We start from the raw sequence: 19,343 nt of genomic DNA, 5'->3' as shown, positions 1-19,343 counted from the left end.
ATTGCATTTTTTCCTCATCAAATTCTTTAATTGCTTTAATATAATAAAACAAATCAAACATTTATTCAATAGTTTTAAACGATCAAAATTTTATTGGAAACTTATCACTCATTTTAGGACTGACAACATTTGCATGTATCACATACTCAATCTGATTTGTGTGTGAGTCTTATAAATACATATGGCATACATAAAGGGGTTTTCAGCGGGGGCCTCCGAGGCCGAGTGGTTAAAGTCGCTGACTTGAGATCACAGGTCCCTCACCGCTGTAGGTTCGATCCTTAAACGGGTCGAAATCTTTCATGTGAAGAAGCTATCCAGCTGGCTTGCGAAAGGTCGGTGGTTCTACCCAGGTGCCCGCTCGTGTCTGAAATAGTGCCCGGAGGGGCACCTGGGGTCTTCATCCACCAATAAAGCTGGAAAAAAATCGACAAAAATCTCGGCGGGACGCTCTAGGATGACCCGACTTGAGTGTACGGTCGCCCATATGGGCTTTCCGGCGGCGACCTTATATAAACGCATAAAAAGGGGGGTTTTCAAGTAGATGTTATTTTATTTATGTAATTTAATGCATGGTTCATAATAATTTTAATATGTTACTTTTTTTATGGACAAATTGGAACGAATCAAAACAAAATGTAGTGTTTGAAATTATTTTTTGTCCAATAGGATTGCAGTACTTCAAATGAATCGTAACACATTTACTTTGGTAAATCGGCAAACTGTTATTCAGTCCAGTAAATCGACTGTTTGTATAAATAATAGAAACGGCCGGTTAAAATTTATTAGTAAGTATTTACAAAAATAAATTGGCGCCGCGCCGGACCAATTTCTTTTTGTAAATACTTACAAATAAACTTTAACATATACTTAAGGATCATTATATGCAAGAAAAACAACCATTAACAATAAATGTCATAAGAATATATTAGAAATAATTTATAAAGATTTATAACTATAACATGCGTAAAATTATTACGCTTGTTTAATTTGAAAGAATGTTTGTGTATGGTACAGTAAATGTAAAATTGAAATAATAATAAGTTTAGAGCAATTGAATTACAACAATTTAAATTATCATCACACTTAAGATGTTATGATTCGTTAATTAAAATCCATGGCACACATTTGCATGACAATAAAAGAGATGTATCTAAGCTAAAACCAAAGGTAAGAACCGCCTTATTATAGCCTTATGAAATAAAGGTAATAATTATGTGATGCTTAATACAATTACAAAGAGGAAAATATTATAATCAATGTATTTAAAACATGAAAATGGTGAGTATATATATACCTGATTAATTAACAAATTCCCAAGCACTTCCAGATCACCATTATGTACTTCTTTCTTGAAGATTCAGTAGCCATTTTTCATTGTTTGTTGTGTTTTGCTTATTAGTTCGAATCACTGTCATTCCGTGTTTAGTACACACTAAAACTTACACATTTTACATAACACATATGTAATATTCCCTGAGACTATTTTCTATTTCAACCGAAACAGTCTGGGCTGATTCTCTCTTCTAGATGTTGAATAACCTTTCATTAACTAGCGGTCAAACTTCGGTTAGATCTGCGATTACAAAAATGCTAAATCCGTTCAAAACGTGAAAATACCCAATGCACAGTCGTATAATAGATATTTTTTTGTTCAAGTCAAATATTATCAGATGTTTTATTTGTCTGTCTGCAATTTTAAATGTACTTGGAATAATTAGACAAAAATCCTATTGTAAATTAAGCATAAAGCGTAATTATTTTATTAAGATTAATTATGAATTTAGATTATGACATAGTAGAAAAACTTTCCATGTGTCCTAATTATAAGTAGGAAAATACATAAATATAAGTGCATAATTAACATACTGTTAAGTTTAAAGCTACATGCCTCCAAATAAGTCAAACTATTTCAATAAAAACAAACTTGGGAAAAATGTAATAAGATGTAAGGAAAAGTATAAAGGTTCGAGATGCAAGTAATATTTTACATAATTATTATGTGCGAATAATGACTGAATTGTTTGTACTTACAACTTTATTTCTACTGCGTTACTAACGTAGTAAAAGCTATTTATACATATTTTGACCACATTTTGATAATTTTCGTAGTTTGAAAGTGCCATTGATAATGTGTAAATCGCGTCATTTTGGTTACTTCACAATATTACACATTCAAATACATTTTCATGATGATTAGCATGAATCCGGAAGCGCGCTGTTTTCACGCCTTTTATCGAAACACCGGTATTGTGCTCGTTTCAAGGAACGAAACTGATTAATTGAATGTTTGTATTTAACAAATCTCTTATCGTAAATAACATACCTTATTGGTGAGTACCTATGGAAGATTATTGTACTACCTTATTCAATGTCTTGAAATGTGCTGGAAAAATTTAAGTATTTAAATAAGATATGAAAAATAGATAAATAATTTTTGGCGTATTTTTTACCTTTATCTGTGTCGTGAGTCCGTGATTTGTTAAACAATTGAAGAGATAAACATGTTGTGAAAGATAACTTCTATAACTTAATATTTCGTATAAACGCAAATCATATAAATTAAAAGATGAAAAGTTTTCTTTTAAATGATAAATCTTACATAGAAAACCCAACTGTCTTTTCACATTTTTTGCACTTCAAGTCGTCTTTCATGAATGTGTCGAGTCTTTCTACCTAAAATTAAAGTGCAATGAACAAAACCACTTTACAACGAGAAATATATATTATATAATTTGATCAATAAGTAAATTATTTCTGTACAATCAACTTACTTTTTTAGTTCTCAAGACAGTAACTTCTAACTATGAATGTAAAAATATTATCATCATCATCCACATTACAGATGACAAGGTGATTTTAACTGATATTTCCAGAATAACCTTATCTTTAAATTAGAAATATGCCGGAAAGCTGTAACATTTACATTATTTAGAAACGAATTTATATTGCATGTTCTTCAATTACGTCACCAACATCTAATGTGAAAAGATTTTACACTTAAATTTCCATATTTTTGAATAACTCTACCTTTTAAAAGTTTATTTATTGTTACTTAGAAAATGACGTTAAATTTTACTTATCTTTTAAATTATACATTAAAGTGATATCGTTTACTAGATCTATAGATTCTTCTTAATTTTGAAACACGATTTCAATTAAAACTTAAATTTCAATTAAGAGAGGCATACAAAAGTGGACGTTTCATCAAGCGTTATAATCTCTAACACTTACCACATTTGTTTAATATATAAATTAAATTCATGTACTAAATAAATATTTATTTACGCAAATAATATATTCAAACAAACGAATTTCATCTAAATAAAACTGTTTTTTGTTGTTTTACCTATTTTATAACCTATAAAAAAACTAGTCTTGCAAATTACAAATTTTAAGTCACTGAGCAAATATTAAAATACCATGTAAAGGAAATGTTTCTACAATAAGAAAGCAATAAAATAAAGGTTTCTAAAATGTTACTTTATTTCCCAGTTTAGCGTTTCCTTGATCCAATGCTCTAATGTATTCACCTGAAAGAAATTTAAAAAAAATCAGGACAGATATTCTGTTATTTACACGACTTTCTCCGTGTTTGATTCATATTTTGTAAGTGACGTTGATAATATAAATAATGAATTAAAATGAGTGGTAACAATATAATGCATTACATACATGATAAGTATCTATGATTGGAGAAAAAGAAATGCAAAACTTCTTTTTCTAATAAACAAGAGTATGTCTCTTTTCGTAATTAAAATATGGTAAACAAGATCAACAAGGAAAAACGGCGCTTAATGAACACACGACCCAGCAACAACAACTAGCGGCAAGGAGCCCAGGATGACCCAAAGAAAAACAGGACGGGGCGCAAGGCAGAGCACAGACATGCCAATCACCAAAATGACACTCAAAATGAAACAACAGCAACCGTCGTCAAGGAAATCAAAGAAAACAAATAAATGATTGATTAAAAGGCCCAAAAGTTCTGGGCAAAGGGAGCCGGGATAGGAGATTCGGGGAAGGGACCGGTAGGCCGGGGGGGGGGGGGTAAATTAAAAAAAAGTAGCAGTCCTATTTTCGTATGACAGTATTATGAAACTTGTCAGCTCTTTCCGTTCTTTTATTTCTTTAGTTTTTGTAAATATCTTGCTTGGTTTTTTATTTCTTGATTTCTTTGTGATCTCGCGAGAGTTTGGCGGGAATCGATCGTTCAGGTTTTTGCAGTATTTGAGGCAATTTTATGATGGCTGAAATGATTATTTATTAATCGGTTTATTTGCAAGGTTGTATTAAAAGGTGTTGAATGTTCATAAATGGTAGTCATATACTTTTTCTTTCAAAATTAAAGTGCAATGAACAAAACCACTTACAAAGAGAAATATATATTATATAATTTGATCAATAAGTAAATTATTTCTGTACAATCAACTTACTTTTTTAGTTCTCAAGACAGTAACTTCTAACTATGAATGTAAAAATATTATCATCATCATCCACATTACAGATGACAAGGTGATTTTAACTGATATTTCCAGAGTAACCTTATCTTTAAATTAAAAATATGCCGGAAAGCTGTAACATTTACACTATTTAGAAACGAATTTATATTGCATGTTCTTCAATTACGTCACCAACATCTAATGTGAAAAGATTTTACACTTAAATTTCCATATTTTTGAATAACTCTACCTTTTAAAAGTTTATTTATTGTTACTTAGAAAATGACGTTAAATTTTACTTATCTTTTAAATTATACCAAAGAAACCAAAGAAAAACAGGACGGGGCGCAAGGCAGAGCACGGACATGCCAATCACCAAAATGACACTCAAAATGAAACAACAGCAACCGTCGTCAAGGAAATCAAAGAAAACAAATAAATGATTGATTAAAAGGCCCAAAAGTTACGGGCACAGGGAACCGGGAAAGGAGATTCGGGGAAGGGACCGGTAGGCCGGGGGGTAAATTAAAAAAAAGTAGCAGTCCTATTTTCGTATGACAGTATTATGAAACTTGTCAGCTCTTTCCATTCTTTTATTTCTTTAGTTTTTGTAAATATCTTGCTGGGTTTTTTATTTCTTGATTTCTTTGTGATCTCGCGAGAGTTTGGCGGGAATCGATCGTTCAGGTTTTTGAAGTATTTGAGGCAATTTTATGATGGCTGAAATGATTATTTATTAATCGGTTTATTTGCAAGGTTGTATTAAAAGGTGTTGAATGTTCATAAATGGTGGTCATATACTTTTTCTTTCAATTCTATCTTTTTATAGCCAGCATGTTTTATATGTTTTCATCTTGTTCATAGTAAACCACCACGTGAAACAAATGTACATGATGTGTGTGATGTGAAGTTTTTGTTATACATTAAATTGTGGAATTGGCTTAAGATCCCTTTGATCTCTTAGTATAAGAGTATGTTGGTATTTATACCTGTTGTGATGGTGTAAATAGTATACATGTAATGTTTAACTGTTAAGACATAATAGTGCAAATGCTTTAATCATTTAGTGTTCTAAATGTATATAGAAATAAGATGTTAATTTAATGTTGTATTGATTGATTGTGTATATTGTATGTGCAAACATTATTATTGTCATTTCAGTGCCTTGAATTCAATAAGGATGCTTTTGTATTTCATGAGATTGACTGTACATGTAGATTGGAAACAACAAATTTATTACCACAACTACCCTGTGTTATCACACCACCATTTGTTACAAAAACAAAGTTAGGGGCAAAAGGCAAGATACATAGTTTGGTTATACATCTGATGCATTGTATTTTTAAGGGCTTTGTAGATGTTAAAGGAAATATCAGTTTATATATCAAGACCAGGTAAACGCAGTTCAAGCATTCTGTATGATTTGATAGGATTGTGATCTAACTACGTAATATAATCGTCCAACTAGAATTACAATTACTCATTTACCTTCAAATTTCAATTCATTAAATGTGCGGTTAACGTTGTGTTACATATAGTCAATTACTATTAAGATAACAATAGCACTTACCATGCAATATAAATCGGATTTCCTTTTCTATCTTTGTTACATGGATAATCTCGAATCCACAGTTTCTACATAGAAAATAACCTGAAAGTAAATATTTTCGTTTTTCAGCTGCATTCCATTGGCAGAGAAAATAAATAGAAAAGAAAATAATACAAATTATACGATGTCATCAATAAATGATTTGAATGATGTTAAATAATGAATTGATTGAACGAAGAGAATTAAGTTATATTATGCGAGCCTCCTGCGAGCGTGATATAATTGTATTTATCTTCAAAACATTTAGTAATAAATCTACATGAATGTCAGGTTCTCTTTACCATATATCTAAACGGTTAAAAACATTTTTTATTGTTATAGTTCAACTCTAACATTAAGCGCTTCTTAACGCTAAGATCGTATAACGCAAATTACCTCATGTCAAAGCGTAGGCCCGGACTTGTAATTCTATTTTCACGCAAAAGTAGCACGGTTTGTAATTAAATTATGTTATTACAATTACTAGATAAAATGTCAAGAAAACATAAGAGGTTTATACCAGGAATGAAAATGAATAAATATACTGAGATATTAAATAAAAAAGTAAAACGATGGGTGCCAAACTTATTATAAGCTTTATTGTTTTGGTAGTTTACGTGGATTATAAGTACTGTTCGCTTTCTGTAAATTACTTCTTTGTTTACTCTATTTTGCTTTCAATTTTATTTTAAATAAGTTCATAAAATAAGAGTGAAACATGAGGAATGCTAGGGAAAAATGAGTAAGCAATTAACTAAAAAGTATTAAAAAAGAATGGTAAATATTGTATTATTTTATTATTTGAACAATACTGTATTTATATAATGCGGCCCTACAAAGTAGACAGGGACATCAAAAAGGGTACCATGGGGATTGAATCCCGTAGTACAAAGTGACGATATAAAAGACAGGGCCTAATCTTGGCATCAAATAACGTTATAAGGGCAGCCTCTTCTTCATTGTCTCGGGTTACAGTACAGTGTAGGTATCATTGGCACATAGACAGTGACCTTTTTGTTTGGCTTAAAATTCATCTCTTTGGCTAATACACTGTCGAAATTGAACGAATGTTTATTATCATCCCTTTGTGCGTTATAGGCATAACTGGCTACATATCTGGTGTCCGTACTCCATAGCGGAAGCTACTTTTGTGAATGGATCATTATTAAACATGTACTTACTACTGGGATAAGTTATATAAAGTGCGTCACACTGCTTATCATGTTTTGAACAAGAGTATTAAGATGATGAGTCCGCCATGTTTCTCTCAATAGTCTACCCATGTTTGTATGCACACTATCAATATGAAGTAGATACAAAAAAGAAAAGCCATATTACTAAATAGAAGGAAGGTTTCTGGGTAATCAAATGTGACAAAGTGTTTTGATGAAGTTCACTAACAGTCATTTATACGCAAAAAACACCAAATGGTCACAAACACTTGGACTTTACCTAAAGTGCCTCCTTTCGATTGAAAGCCTTTTAGGAGCCCTTCCTGGCTCTACGACCTATATAAACTGATCAAAGACAGCACATCACTCAACGGGTGGAGAAAGGTCTGAGGGGGCGAGAATCTCACCACCATCCCAGTTCACCTTGGAGCTTGTACTAAATGATATAAAAATGTTTAATATAGACGACCAATTAAAGTTTATTACATTCAGAAGCGTTATCAAATACATTGCGTTTTAATACAAAATGGACGTAATGCAATCCAATTCATATGTTCTGCACATAATAAAGTGTACATTTAAAGCAACTCCGTGTATAAGGTTCGTAGCGGAGAAAACAGTGTCATTTTTACAAGTATACCCTAATAAAATGATGGTTTTGTTCTCGATGACATGCCTACACACAAGTATAGTGTCATCCTTGTCGTATGATAAGGCGCCAGTTTATAGTAAATTGACAAAACGGTCAGAGACTTTTTAAATAAATCTGTAAGAATTAAAAATGAACATGAATTGTCGCAAATGAAGAATCATTAAGCAGACTGCAACGTTAACCCAACCGAAGAAAATATAAAAATTCGCCTAGCATTTTAGTTATTCTGCTGCGGCCGGTTTTTTACATAATGTAACATCAGTTATAATGCACAATAGCTATTTTGCAAAATTATTTACTTTTGTTATAGAAATGGTATATTGTTAATCATATAATAATGATTACTTATAAACAATGTATACGGTTTTGGTTTAAAAGCTAATTAAAGAAATGTATATGCAACATTTTTATAGATGATTTTATTAAAAAGCAATTAAAATATTGACCTAAACTTTACTGTTGTTTATTTGATCAAAACGAAGTATCAATTGATCTATTTTCACTTCTTTATCTAAAACAAAGGACAAAACAAATGCGAAATGCTGTTTCACTCCAGATCAATTTTCATTTTCATTTTATTAACAACTTTTGTACTTGATGATGTAATTTCGGGAAAAAACAAATCTTTAAAAAAATCAAACATGTCTTTAAACATGTGATTATTATTGCTAAAACGAAAATCATATGAACTTCAAAAGAAGGTGGTAAGAACAGAAATAGTAACTTTTGCGTTAAGTATGATTGAGACAATATTGAAATTGTTAACAATTTTGACATGCTTAGACTTGGGTTATCAAGCGTTGGATCACTTACAATTGCAAATTAGTTGCTTTTAATTGAAATGGAAATGACGCAAATGTGTGAGTTACGGTTTGAAAATAGAATAGCATTGTATATTGTGACTATTAATCTCTCACGTCTCGCATATATAGTTTAAAATAGAACGCATGTTTGATTGGTTACCTTCTAGGATTAAATAGAGATATTAGCAGATTGAAATAAAACAAAGGTAGTGGTAGGTTAACATTGCACAATTCGGTAAGTATGTACTTTGAGTTTTGTAGTAACCCCCGAAGGTAAAGACAGTAAGCCAATTGAATTCATACAAGAACATGGTTACGCAATCGCATCGTTCTTGGACAGACTGTCAATTAGTTAACCAGTATTAAGTGCATTCACTTTTGCGTGGTTCTGCTAGTATCACTGGTCATACCTGAACAAAGGTACAATGCGAATAACTGTAGAAGGGATTACATGATAAATCAAAGCGATGTGGCATGCACTGTCCGGGAACCCGGGTTATCCGATTGTCTTGCAACGCCATACCAGTTATCCAAAGGGCGGGCGTCTGTCTGTAGAATGTGGTTTACCCAGAATATGTTTTCGAGCATACCGATGAGTTTGTTTATATTTGGTTTATTAGTATTGTACATTTAAATACAGGTTGATTTTGATTTCGCTGAAATCACAAAATTATTGAAATATGTTATGCCCACTTTAAAGCAAATTTATTTTCTGTGAAATTATTGGTTTACGCAAAATACTTTTTGAAGGATATCAATGATATGTTTATATTTGAAATGTCATTATGTTTTATCGATATCGCTGCAATCAGCTAATTATTTTTGTGAACTGTAAAGTATTCCTGTTGATAGAAGTATGCCCCATTTTAATAATATTTTCTGTGAAATTATTTGATTCCGCTGTGACTGCGTTTATATGCTGCGTGTGAGTATGTTATAGCAAACCACAAGTTAAAGATACACAATGCGCAAACTTGATTTAAGAAAATACTGACGATTGCTTCACAGTCTAATATGAAATAAACATGTTTTGACTTTTGACAAAAACTAGATACAATATGTTTACAATGTAATTATTAAGTGTCATTAGAAAAAAACTGGAAGATGATTCTTTTAAGAAACGACTTACTTAATTTGACCTGTAATAGGGAACACATATGTAGTTCACATATGTAGTTTATTCGTTTTTTTCATATTTAAATTACACATATTCAGTAAGAATTACATAGATTTCAATAAGTGTATGTGATTGAAATATCTTACTCAAGTATGAGCATAGTATATCTTTTTACATATTTCAATAAAATCAGTTTCTTATTGCTAACGACATTACCCTTTGTATGCAAATTTTCGTTAGATTTATAAGTTTCTACAGAATTAAATATCAAATTATATGTCAAGTTTGATTAATCCTACAATCAACTTATTGCAAATATGATATAATCAAGTAAGTTATGTTATCTGCCTTTCTATAACAATATTTTTCATCCAAAGATAAAGAGTTTAAGCAAGTTAACTCTTGCTAAAATAGATGTATTGTTTTGATGTAAAAACAAATCTGCCCCTTCTTTTCAGTAAATATTGACTTGTTTTTGTTGAATAAAAGGCTTTCATTAAATTCATTACTGTTGTCATAGTTTGCACTTAAACTCAAACGCCTTGAAAATTTTATGTTTCTTCTGCTTCTTTAACTTTGAAAAGGCACTTACAATTCTGAACAATCGGAAAATCTTTACCTATTTACGAATAATTTTCGTCTGTTAATTTCGTTTTAGATATGTTTATCGTCTATTTAATTTCCTTTAATAAGCCTTAAACTTGCACTTTGTAGAATATTTGTTCGGTTATTTTCTTAAATGTAATATATTTGAATGTCTTTCTTTTACAAAGATGCAAATCAATATAATTGAGAATATAACTTTTACTTCAAAATAATTTAACACATTTTTAGAAGATAAAAACTGAAAGTTAATACAATATTTGTGTATTTTGCCTTTACATAAAAGGAAACAAATAGATTATCATATAGATGGATAATGACTGAATTTAAGAGACGAACATTGTTTTTGTTTTTTTTATTTAAACGTGGCGACCCCTATGTGGCGAATATTGTCTTTAAATAGACACATTTTATACCATGGAAACGAAAAAAAAACATATAATGGAAACGATTGTATAACGATACGACAGTTATTATTTAACAATATTATTTATTTGTTTATTTTATTATTATTAAGCAATGAACATTGATATCATAGTTAAGCATAAGTTGTTTTCTATTTATTTAATTTAATGTTATTTATTCATTTATTTATTTATTGATTTATCAATGTTATTTATTTATCTATCTATCTACATTGATATTATGAGGAAAGCAAAAAAGTTGATCTCTTGTTTCATTTCAAAGTTGTTGTTGCAACATTAATGCGGAACGCCAATTTCGTCCAAAACATCAGTATTAAGCAAATAACGAATAAGATTATGCAAGTCGCAGGTTAAGTTACTTTCCGCATTATAAATGAAAAACTGTAATGTGATTTTAATTTTACGACTTTGCAAGATTAGATGGAAACAAACAGCTTGGTATTGATTTTGTTAAAATATTACTTCCCTTTTCATAAATAATTATCAACAAAGATTTTTACCATTTTTAGATTCACCTGGTGACCTCTTAAAAGTTGTCCATGAAATGCCTCCTCTTGTATCCGATTCAAGTTCTGAATTCACATTGCTTGCCATCTTGAAGTGTGTTATTGTAACGTACAATCTGAAATATGTTCATAAATCTTGTAATGGCAAAGCTACTTCATAGGATCTCATTTTAAACGTTTAATAGATTTTGTTGCAGCCGAAATCCTTAAATATAAAGTCTTGACAAAGAAAGAAGTGTTACGTTGTCAAGTCTTTTCAGCATCGGTACAGATGGGAAGGCGAATCGTTTCTTTTAAAATATATCCTCGTGTGATGAAAACATTATATCATCGATCGACCCTGAAACTACATATGTGTCATCATAATATTATTATGATCTACAACAGAAGGAATAAGAAGGAATAAGTCATGATTTATATAACCTAGTATGGACATAGTTCCTGATCGGTTGATGACGCCTTCTGATTTTGTGTCAAAATCCATGGTCACAATGACGCTTAATGTAAAATCATTGTCCAATTTATAACTTGTTTATATGGCATTGTGACAGACAGGTGAAGCAGGCGTATCATTTTCCTATAAAGTAAATCTGATTGGTTAATTATCTCGTGCGCACGACTTAATTATCTGGTGGCCACATCATAGTATCTCGTGCCCACGACTTAATATCTTGTGTGCAGGACTAAGTTACTTTCGATAGCGATATAGTATCTCGTGCGTGTCATTTAATTATCTCATGCGCATACATAATATCTCGTACGCACCACTTATTTATCTTATGTCCACGACTTGGTAACTTGTGGCCACGGCATAGTATCTCGAGCACACGAAATATTTAAAAAAACACACACATGCCACCTCAGTGCCACCGTACAGAACGTGATTACTTCTTACACCAGGACGATGTAGTGAATTCGTACGTAAACTATAATGTATATCATTTCCGTTTAAATCAGTTATGAATGATTCTGATTTATTTTGCAATTATATTTTCAATTAGTGAGTAAAACATATCTACAAATTCAAAAAATGAATATGTACCAGATTATACAAGATTCACAAAGATCTTTATGGTATTGTTTAAATTATCTTTTATCTTCAGAATTCAACTAGTGTTGTGTTTCTAAAGACATGAAAAAGATTGTGCCACAAAGAATCAAATTTTCCTTTGATAAGCTCTTGGCCCACTTTTGTGTGTAAAAATAACAATTATTGACATTAAGAGATCTAAGATCTATACAATATATACAAGGACAAGACATGACGTGGTTTTAACTGAACGATAATTGTAAATTAACAATTACTTGTTTGAACCAAATTTAAAATCCATTGACCATGGGCTCCTTCATAGAACTATATAAGTAGACATAAGATTATGGCCGCTCCTCAATATTAAATTGATAAACGACCATGTTATAGAGTGTACCGTAATGAAGTCACATAAATCATTAAAATATATTATCAAATGTAGTTTATGAGTTTATGATCCCACTTTCTTTAAAAAACCTTAAAATGTCATTGGTTAATTTAAAACAGGAAGAAAAAGACTTGAAATATGCAAACACATAAGATCAAGATAGCAAGATGTATTGAGAATCGTGATTGATTTTTTGATATACACTCACTGTCTCTACAAAAGTATTAATGTCCAAAAATTAGATTTAATCCACATTTAATAATAGCAAAGCTTTTAATCAATTATTTGTACAGGACAATAATGTGTGTTTAGTTTAAATGTTTAGTTTTACATTATACATTGATAAAACAATGTCAAAAATTATTAGTCAAATTGACAATGCCTTAGATCATCTATTTTCCTGGGGATTAATTCTTGGCTACAACTGCAAATCTAACGACTATATTTTAAGGTTTTTCTATCATCAAATGTTTCTTGTCCAGGTTGTTTTATCCCTAATTAATATAAAAGGTTAGACAAGCCCGAGCTTTTTATCCTTTATGTATTGGTATTTGTGATAAAATCATTTAAAAAGTCATTGTTCGGAAACGCACATCCAAAAGATGTCTTATTTTGTTTAAAATATGAAATATACAGTGTCACCAGAGCTTTAAGAATGTTTCATAACAAAAAGATGGCTTTAAAGTTACATTCAATATCTTAAGTAACTATTGCTGAAGGATAAAAGGTCGCACAAATGTATGGTTTAAGTACGTATTATTTTGTCTAATCTCTTGATGTAAATCGTTGTCATTGTTATTGTTTAATAAATATATAGTATCAAATACTGTAAAATATGTGTATATAATTTATTCTAGTTAATTTGTATGTACATCTAGACATGAGTTATAATAATAAAATATCAATAAAAAACTATACTTAATTTTTGCTTTTTCGTTTAAGGTCAGTATTGAAGATTTACCACTAGATCATTAATTATATTTGTCTCTCAATGACTTAAAACAAAATAAAATTACCGTACATGAAAATAAGTATTTCATTCTGAATAACAAATGCAGTGATATTATCAAATTGATAATCAACATGCAAGAGAATTTAGATTTTAAACAAAGTGAAGTACTCTTACTTACAACGCAAGGAGACGATATGTATGCCACAATAAATCTGCCTCTTAAATATTACATATTTTAAACGTGGATGACTCTTGAAATTTATTCATGATAAATTGGTGTTTGTAGACTTAAAAATACAGTCACGTTTTATGGTTTTCGATATTTTATATTGTACACGAAATTGTAAACACTTTGAGTGATGAATAAATACTTCAACTTCATAACCTTTTTACGTCTATGAATAATTGTACCAACTCGCCTTTATATGATTGTATACGTCCCGCGAGGGGTTTAACATACATTGCTCCGCTCCCACAGGCGCGGAGCTATTTGCGTTTACTTTTTTGTCCATGGACTCGATTTTTTATCAATTAATCCCTTCGATTTACAGCTTAAAATAAATTCGGAAAAAGAACTCCTTCCGATTTCTAATATGTAAAGTCATATATTGGTTTCCACTTCGGTGATTCGCAGCATGCCATGTTAATGAATGTGAACTGGAAAAATTGTACTTGAATTCGAAAGCTATAAATAGCTAGAGACCTTAACATTGTGAAAGTCCGAAAATCTTTTTACAGAAGTAGTTTTAGTCTTCACGAAATGGTCATCCGTGTGGAGCTATGGTGATAAATAACGGATTGGAGAATTTGCAGGAAGTGAAATGCAAACTTATTTAACAATAAAATGCACTCTTTTTAAATTTATCGAACACTTTTAAGAAGAACTGTTATATTACAGTATTATCATTTTGAAATTGTCTTTTCCGTAGGTTCTTTCCGGTATATAGCTCCTTTATTTTTGTACGGCTCTGATTGCTCGTCTGACATGTTTTCTGTGAATATTTCAATCGACCCTTATTTCTTGAATTTTTTCTGTAAGAAGTTGATTCCATTTTGTTTCAAAGCAATCGATCAGTTTAATGGTGGTTTTGAGAGGAATGTTGATTTGCCGAATACTGTGACATTTTAACTACCGAAACTTTCGATTGCAGTTTGAACGTGAGGTGTTATGTATTTTTAGGTAATGTAAACACAGAGGGTTTTGAAGCAATTCAACAAAATAGTATATTGATCTCCCAATAAATCAATTAACAATAGCTCTTTATATATTGTCAATGTCAAGTAGCTTTTATATCTTTGACTCGCACGAACATGATGTTAGTGAATTTCCTCATACCGCTCTAAAATTCAGGTAACAGTCTTCCATTAAATTGATAAATATTGTGTCACCATATAACGTGTATAATAAATAAAAAACCTGAATTTGGTATTTTTGAAATTCATCCAAATTTGTTTGTTTTTTTTTTCATGCCAGTGTGTGTACCACTTTCAGTATTTATCTGGGACTTAAAAACCTAAATCCCACGTATTAAAAGAAACCTTTTTTTAATTTGACATGAAAAAAAATCTATGTAATATTACTTTATTAGTCCCTTTTGTTACTATTTGTATATTTGTAACAATTATAATAATGAATGAAAAACAGACTGTTTATTTTGACTATTGTTTTTATGTTCCAAAGAAAATACATTTCATATTCTAATCTCTAGCAAACCTAACCAAAGTTCATGATGAACAATGTCTTTTGTCCTACCATTTATCTATGATATACAATTCTGGTAAAATCCAATAAACCACTGAACACTTTATAAGAATATCTTGTCATCAGATGTCTACTAGTTCATCGTAATTTGCTGCATTTCTTGCTTGCTTTGCATCAATGCTTTCCTTGTTATATCATGTCATATTTTGAGAAGTAAAGTCCATTAAAGTTTTCTTTTAAGCTTATTTACATATGGATTTTTATATTTCTTACCATGATTAGTTGTTGATATTTGTAGAAAATGAGTAGGATTATAGGTGAAAAAGAAAATGCACATGCTTTGATATTTTAATCATCTTATATTTTAACTGACAACAGTAGTGACACTGTTGCACTACTGTCATGTCACATTACATTTACGATCCTTGCAAGTCTTGTTTGTATTCAATATAATTACTTGCCTTACCAGGTGGGCATAAGTGAAAGCATTTTTTGTTGTTGTTGTTGTTAAGAAAATTTGATATCTGGCCCCTCTCTAATAGACAGTGCATACGATAAGTATCAGTATGCAAAAAATGATTGAAAAAAAAACATTCGGAATAATGTACAATAGTACTTAATATAAATAGAACATGACCTGAGCGTAGGAATGATTTGGTAAGGTATCTGTAATGGGCGCATTTTTTGCGCGGAGCTTCTCAATTGATGCATTGCAGCAACATTTGTACTTGTGGAAGATAGATATAGTATTCAACTGTTGAAACAATATCGAAGAGAAAGGACCAAACGAGCAACTATTTTCTTTAAGCGGGAAACGGGTAAACATTTATGTTCCGTTCTAGATAACCTTACCATAAGTGTAACAATATATATTTTAAACCTATTTACTGTTTATTCTTAATCATTAACTACTAAAACCCCTCTGTGAACCCTACGTTTGAAATAGTTATTTATCTAAACTGCGTTGAACTGTTTTATTACAGCTTTTTTTGAAAAATACTACATAAAGTAAGTGCTTAAATATTTCATAACAGTTTTTTTTTATCAGACATACATTTCTGTTAATTTCACAAAACGCAGCGCTTCACCATGTCAAGTTTTTTACATAGAATTCTTTTGAAACATTTATAAAATGTTTGACCGTTTTATACAGAAGTACAGTGATGCGCGTGCGTGTGTATGTGAATGTGTTAATTTATCTCATACTTGCGTACGAATTACTTAGTACTTCTTCTCTTCAGTTATATGCAGTTATAAGCTTCATAAATAAATTTTTGCCAATTTTATAATATTGTCGTTGTATCTGACATGATAGCATTAAAGCATTCATTGCTGTTTACAATCACAATCCAGCTACTTAAGTTAAAGTGTTGGTGTCAAATACCGTTGTGCAGCGGACAGTCATTAAAAAGTCATTAAAACTGCACTACATGTTCAACAACATACACATTAAGTTGAAGACAATATGAAAGAAATCTAATTCTCTGTCAATATATCAGTGTCTTCCTGTTTCATTTTTAAGTCATTGACCACTGCATCTAATATTAAGGGGCGTTTACATGCAGAAGGCTTGCTTAATGACAAATAACATACGTCAGAAATATATGTGTTATACATGCTATAACCGATAGCTTTTGGCGATATATTTATCAGATATTATTGTTTGTCTGCAGCAGTCTGAGAATCGGGTCCTAAATACTTGCATGAATGTATTTACATTTCCAACTCTGTTAGCTGTCCATGCGTAACCAAGGTTTAATTTAAAAATCATACGTTTAACATAAATTGCCCATGTGACTTGCCCTTTTATATATAGCATTGTTTTGGCAACCGATATTGTCAGAAATATATGTGTTATACATGCTATAACCGATAGCTTTTGGCGATATATTTATCAGATATTATTGTTTGTCTGCAGCAGTCTGAGAATCGGGTCCTAAATACTTGCATGAATGTATTTACATTTCCAACTCTGTTAGCTGTCCATGCGTAACCAAGGTTTAATTTAAAAATCATACGTTTAACATAAATTGCCCATGTGACTTGCCCTTTTATATATAGCATTGTTTTGGCAACCGATATTGTGGCATTTCCGTTAATTTTAACCAGTACTTAGCACATTTTGACATATATGCTACTGTAACTGGAAGGCGCCCGCATTCACTTAAGGCAAAGATACAAGCAACGCTTATTTATTTAAAAAAAAAACCGCAAAGTGCTATATAAACATTTTCGATCTGTCGACATGTGTTATACCCCGAAATCTCTGATGAGTTTGATAAAATATTATTATAAAATTATTATTATAAAATTATTCGTATAACATTTATTCATTTCATGTGTACTGGTGTAACAATGCTTTCTGCCCAGGTAGCAGAGACATGACCCGTATGTAAAATAGTTTTTTTACTAATAGTGTTTTTACTAATTTTTTCAAGTATGTTATTGTTGAATATAATGTACTTTTTATCGTTTCTATACATAATCATTCCATTCCTGTTGCACAATTATTTTTCAAGGAATTAACCTCTTTCATGATTTTGTCGTCTGAGACGTCACAATCAAGATCTATGTCACCTACCTATCGTAGAGACTATTGAATATATTTTGATTGCCTATAACTGGATTGTTTTCAGAAAAAAATAGCTTGTTTAAGTAGGAAACACATTTGTCCCCATCAATCGGAATATGATCAGGTTTTACATTTCACGTAACATTTTTTCGGTTGTTGATCAGATCACCACGCATTTTCATAGAAATGGCGCTTAGTTTTAAACATAATTTTTCGTTTATTTATCAAATAATGTCCCAAGTCTGATTTATGTTGTGATCGTCTTAATTTATGCATTTGGTTCGTCTTTGCATACTCAGAGTCCCACCAACACGTTGTTCATGATTTGCCTCAACACTCTGTTTTAACATTAATATACTGAAGTGAATGGTCTTAAAAATGAAAGTCTTTAACACTAATTAAAGTCTTGTATCAGATCAAATATGTCGGTCGACGCAATAAAAAAGCAGAAAATAAATTCCTATTGTAGAACACAATTTGATAAACGATATACCGAAACTGTTGTTTATTTCATCGCGATTTTTGCAGTGTGATAATCTGTACTCGTACATGCATTAAATACGTAATCAATGCCGTCAGCAATAATAATATCTTCTAGGTTTCCGGTTCGAGCATTTAAATCTCCGGTCACAATGAGGGACACATCACCAAGGTCTGATATAATGCATGTTAGTTTTTGAGACAGGATATCTAAACCGTTTACCCACGTGTCTTGGTAAATAGGTGAATCATCTGGTGCAACGTAGCAGAAAAATAACACAATGCTCTTTTCAAATTTTGCAATATGCTTATCAATATAAAGGACAATACATTCTTTGAACAGCGGATATATACGTTTAACAATGGCATTATTACATAGTTCATTCTTTATAAACACTGATACTCCACCAAAAACTCGAAAACATTTTGAAGTTCTTGGCAATGATGATTTGAGAAGCCAGGTAATACATTATCATTATTATTAGCACTGTTTGTCAAGTTTCAAAAAAAAAAAAAAGACGGCGTCATATTTATTGCAAAATGTTATAAATTCGTTGTGTTTGTTGTAGTTACGTAGCCCTTGAATACTTGTATTGAATGAACACAATGAACTGTCATATTTACACAATTTTGGGCGTCGGTCGAATTTCTATTTGCTAACAGAAACGTAACACTTTATTATTATTATTATTATTATTATTATTATTATTATTATTATTATATTCTGCGTAAGTAATTTGTATTAGTCCTTGTAAAGTTCTGTCACACATTTATATTAAATGTTGACAGTTGTAATGTTTGTAAACAAAGTCAGTACAGGTGTTGGTCAAAAACTAGATCGATACATTTTCCTTTGTGTTTTCCAATTAATCCTTTGTCTTCAATAGAATAGCAGACACTAAAAGAATCAT

The 19,343-nt window shown here is 30.8% G+C and overlaps 1 protein-coding gene across 1 annotated transcript in view; it reads right to left on the bottom strand.

Annotated features, from left to right (window-relative positions):
• The window catches only part of LOC132752567 (uncharacterized), a 75,290-nt gene that overhangs the window by 30,982 nt on the left and 24,965 nt on the right, over window positions 1-19,343 (bottom strand). Inside the window, exons 2-5 of the mRNA XM_060742906.1 lie at window positions 11,303-11,424; window positions 6,013-6,093; window positions 3,484-3,533; window positions 2,603-2,676 (exon numbers count right to left, since the gene is read on the bottom strand). Of these exons, the coding sequence (XP_060598889.1) occupies window positions 2,603-2,676; window positions 3,484-3,533; window positions 6,013-6,093; window positions 11,303-11,396 (299 nt within the window). The 5' untranslated portion in view covers window positions 11,397-11,424. The remainder of the gene's footprint in view (window positions 1-2,602; window positions 2,677-3,483; window positions 3,534-6,012; window positions 6,094-11,302; window positions 11,425-19,343) is intronic.

The sequence above is a fragment of the Ruditapes philippinarum genome, unplaced genomic scaffold (assembly GCF_026571515.1).
Source record: "Ruditapes philippinarum isolate M1 unplaced genomic scaffold, ASM2657151v2 ctg70_1_1_1_1, whole genome shotgun sequence".
Taxonomy (NCBI): domain Eukaryota; kingdom Metazoa; phylum Mollusca; class Bivalvia; order Venerida; family Veneridae; genus Ruditapes; species Ruditapes philippinarum.
This window is presented reverse-complemented; position numbering and strand designations above follow the sequence as displayed.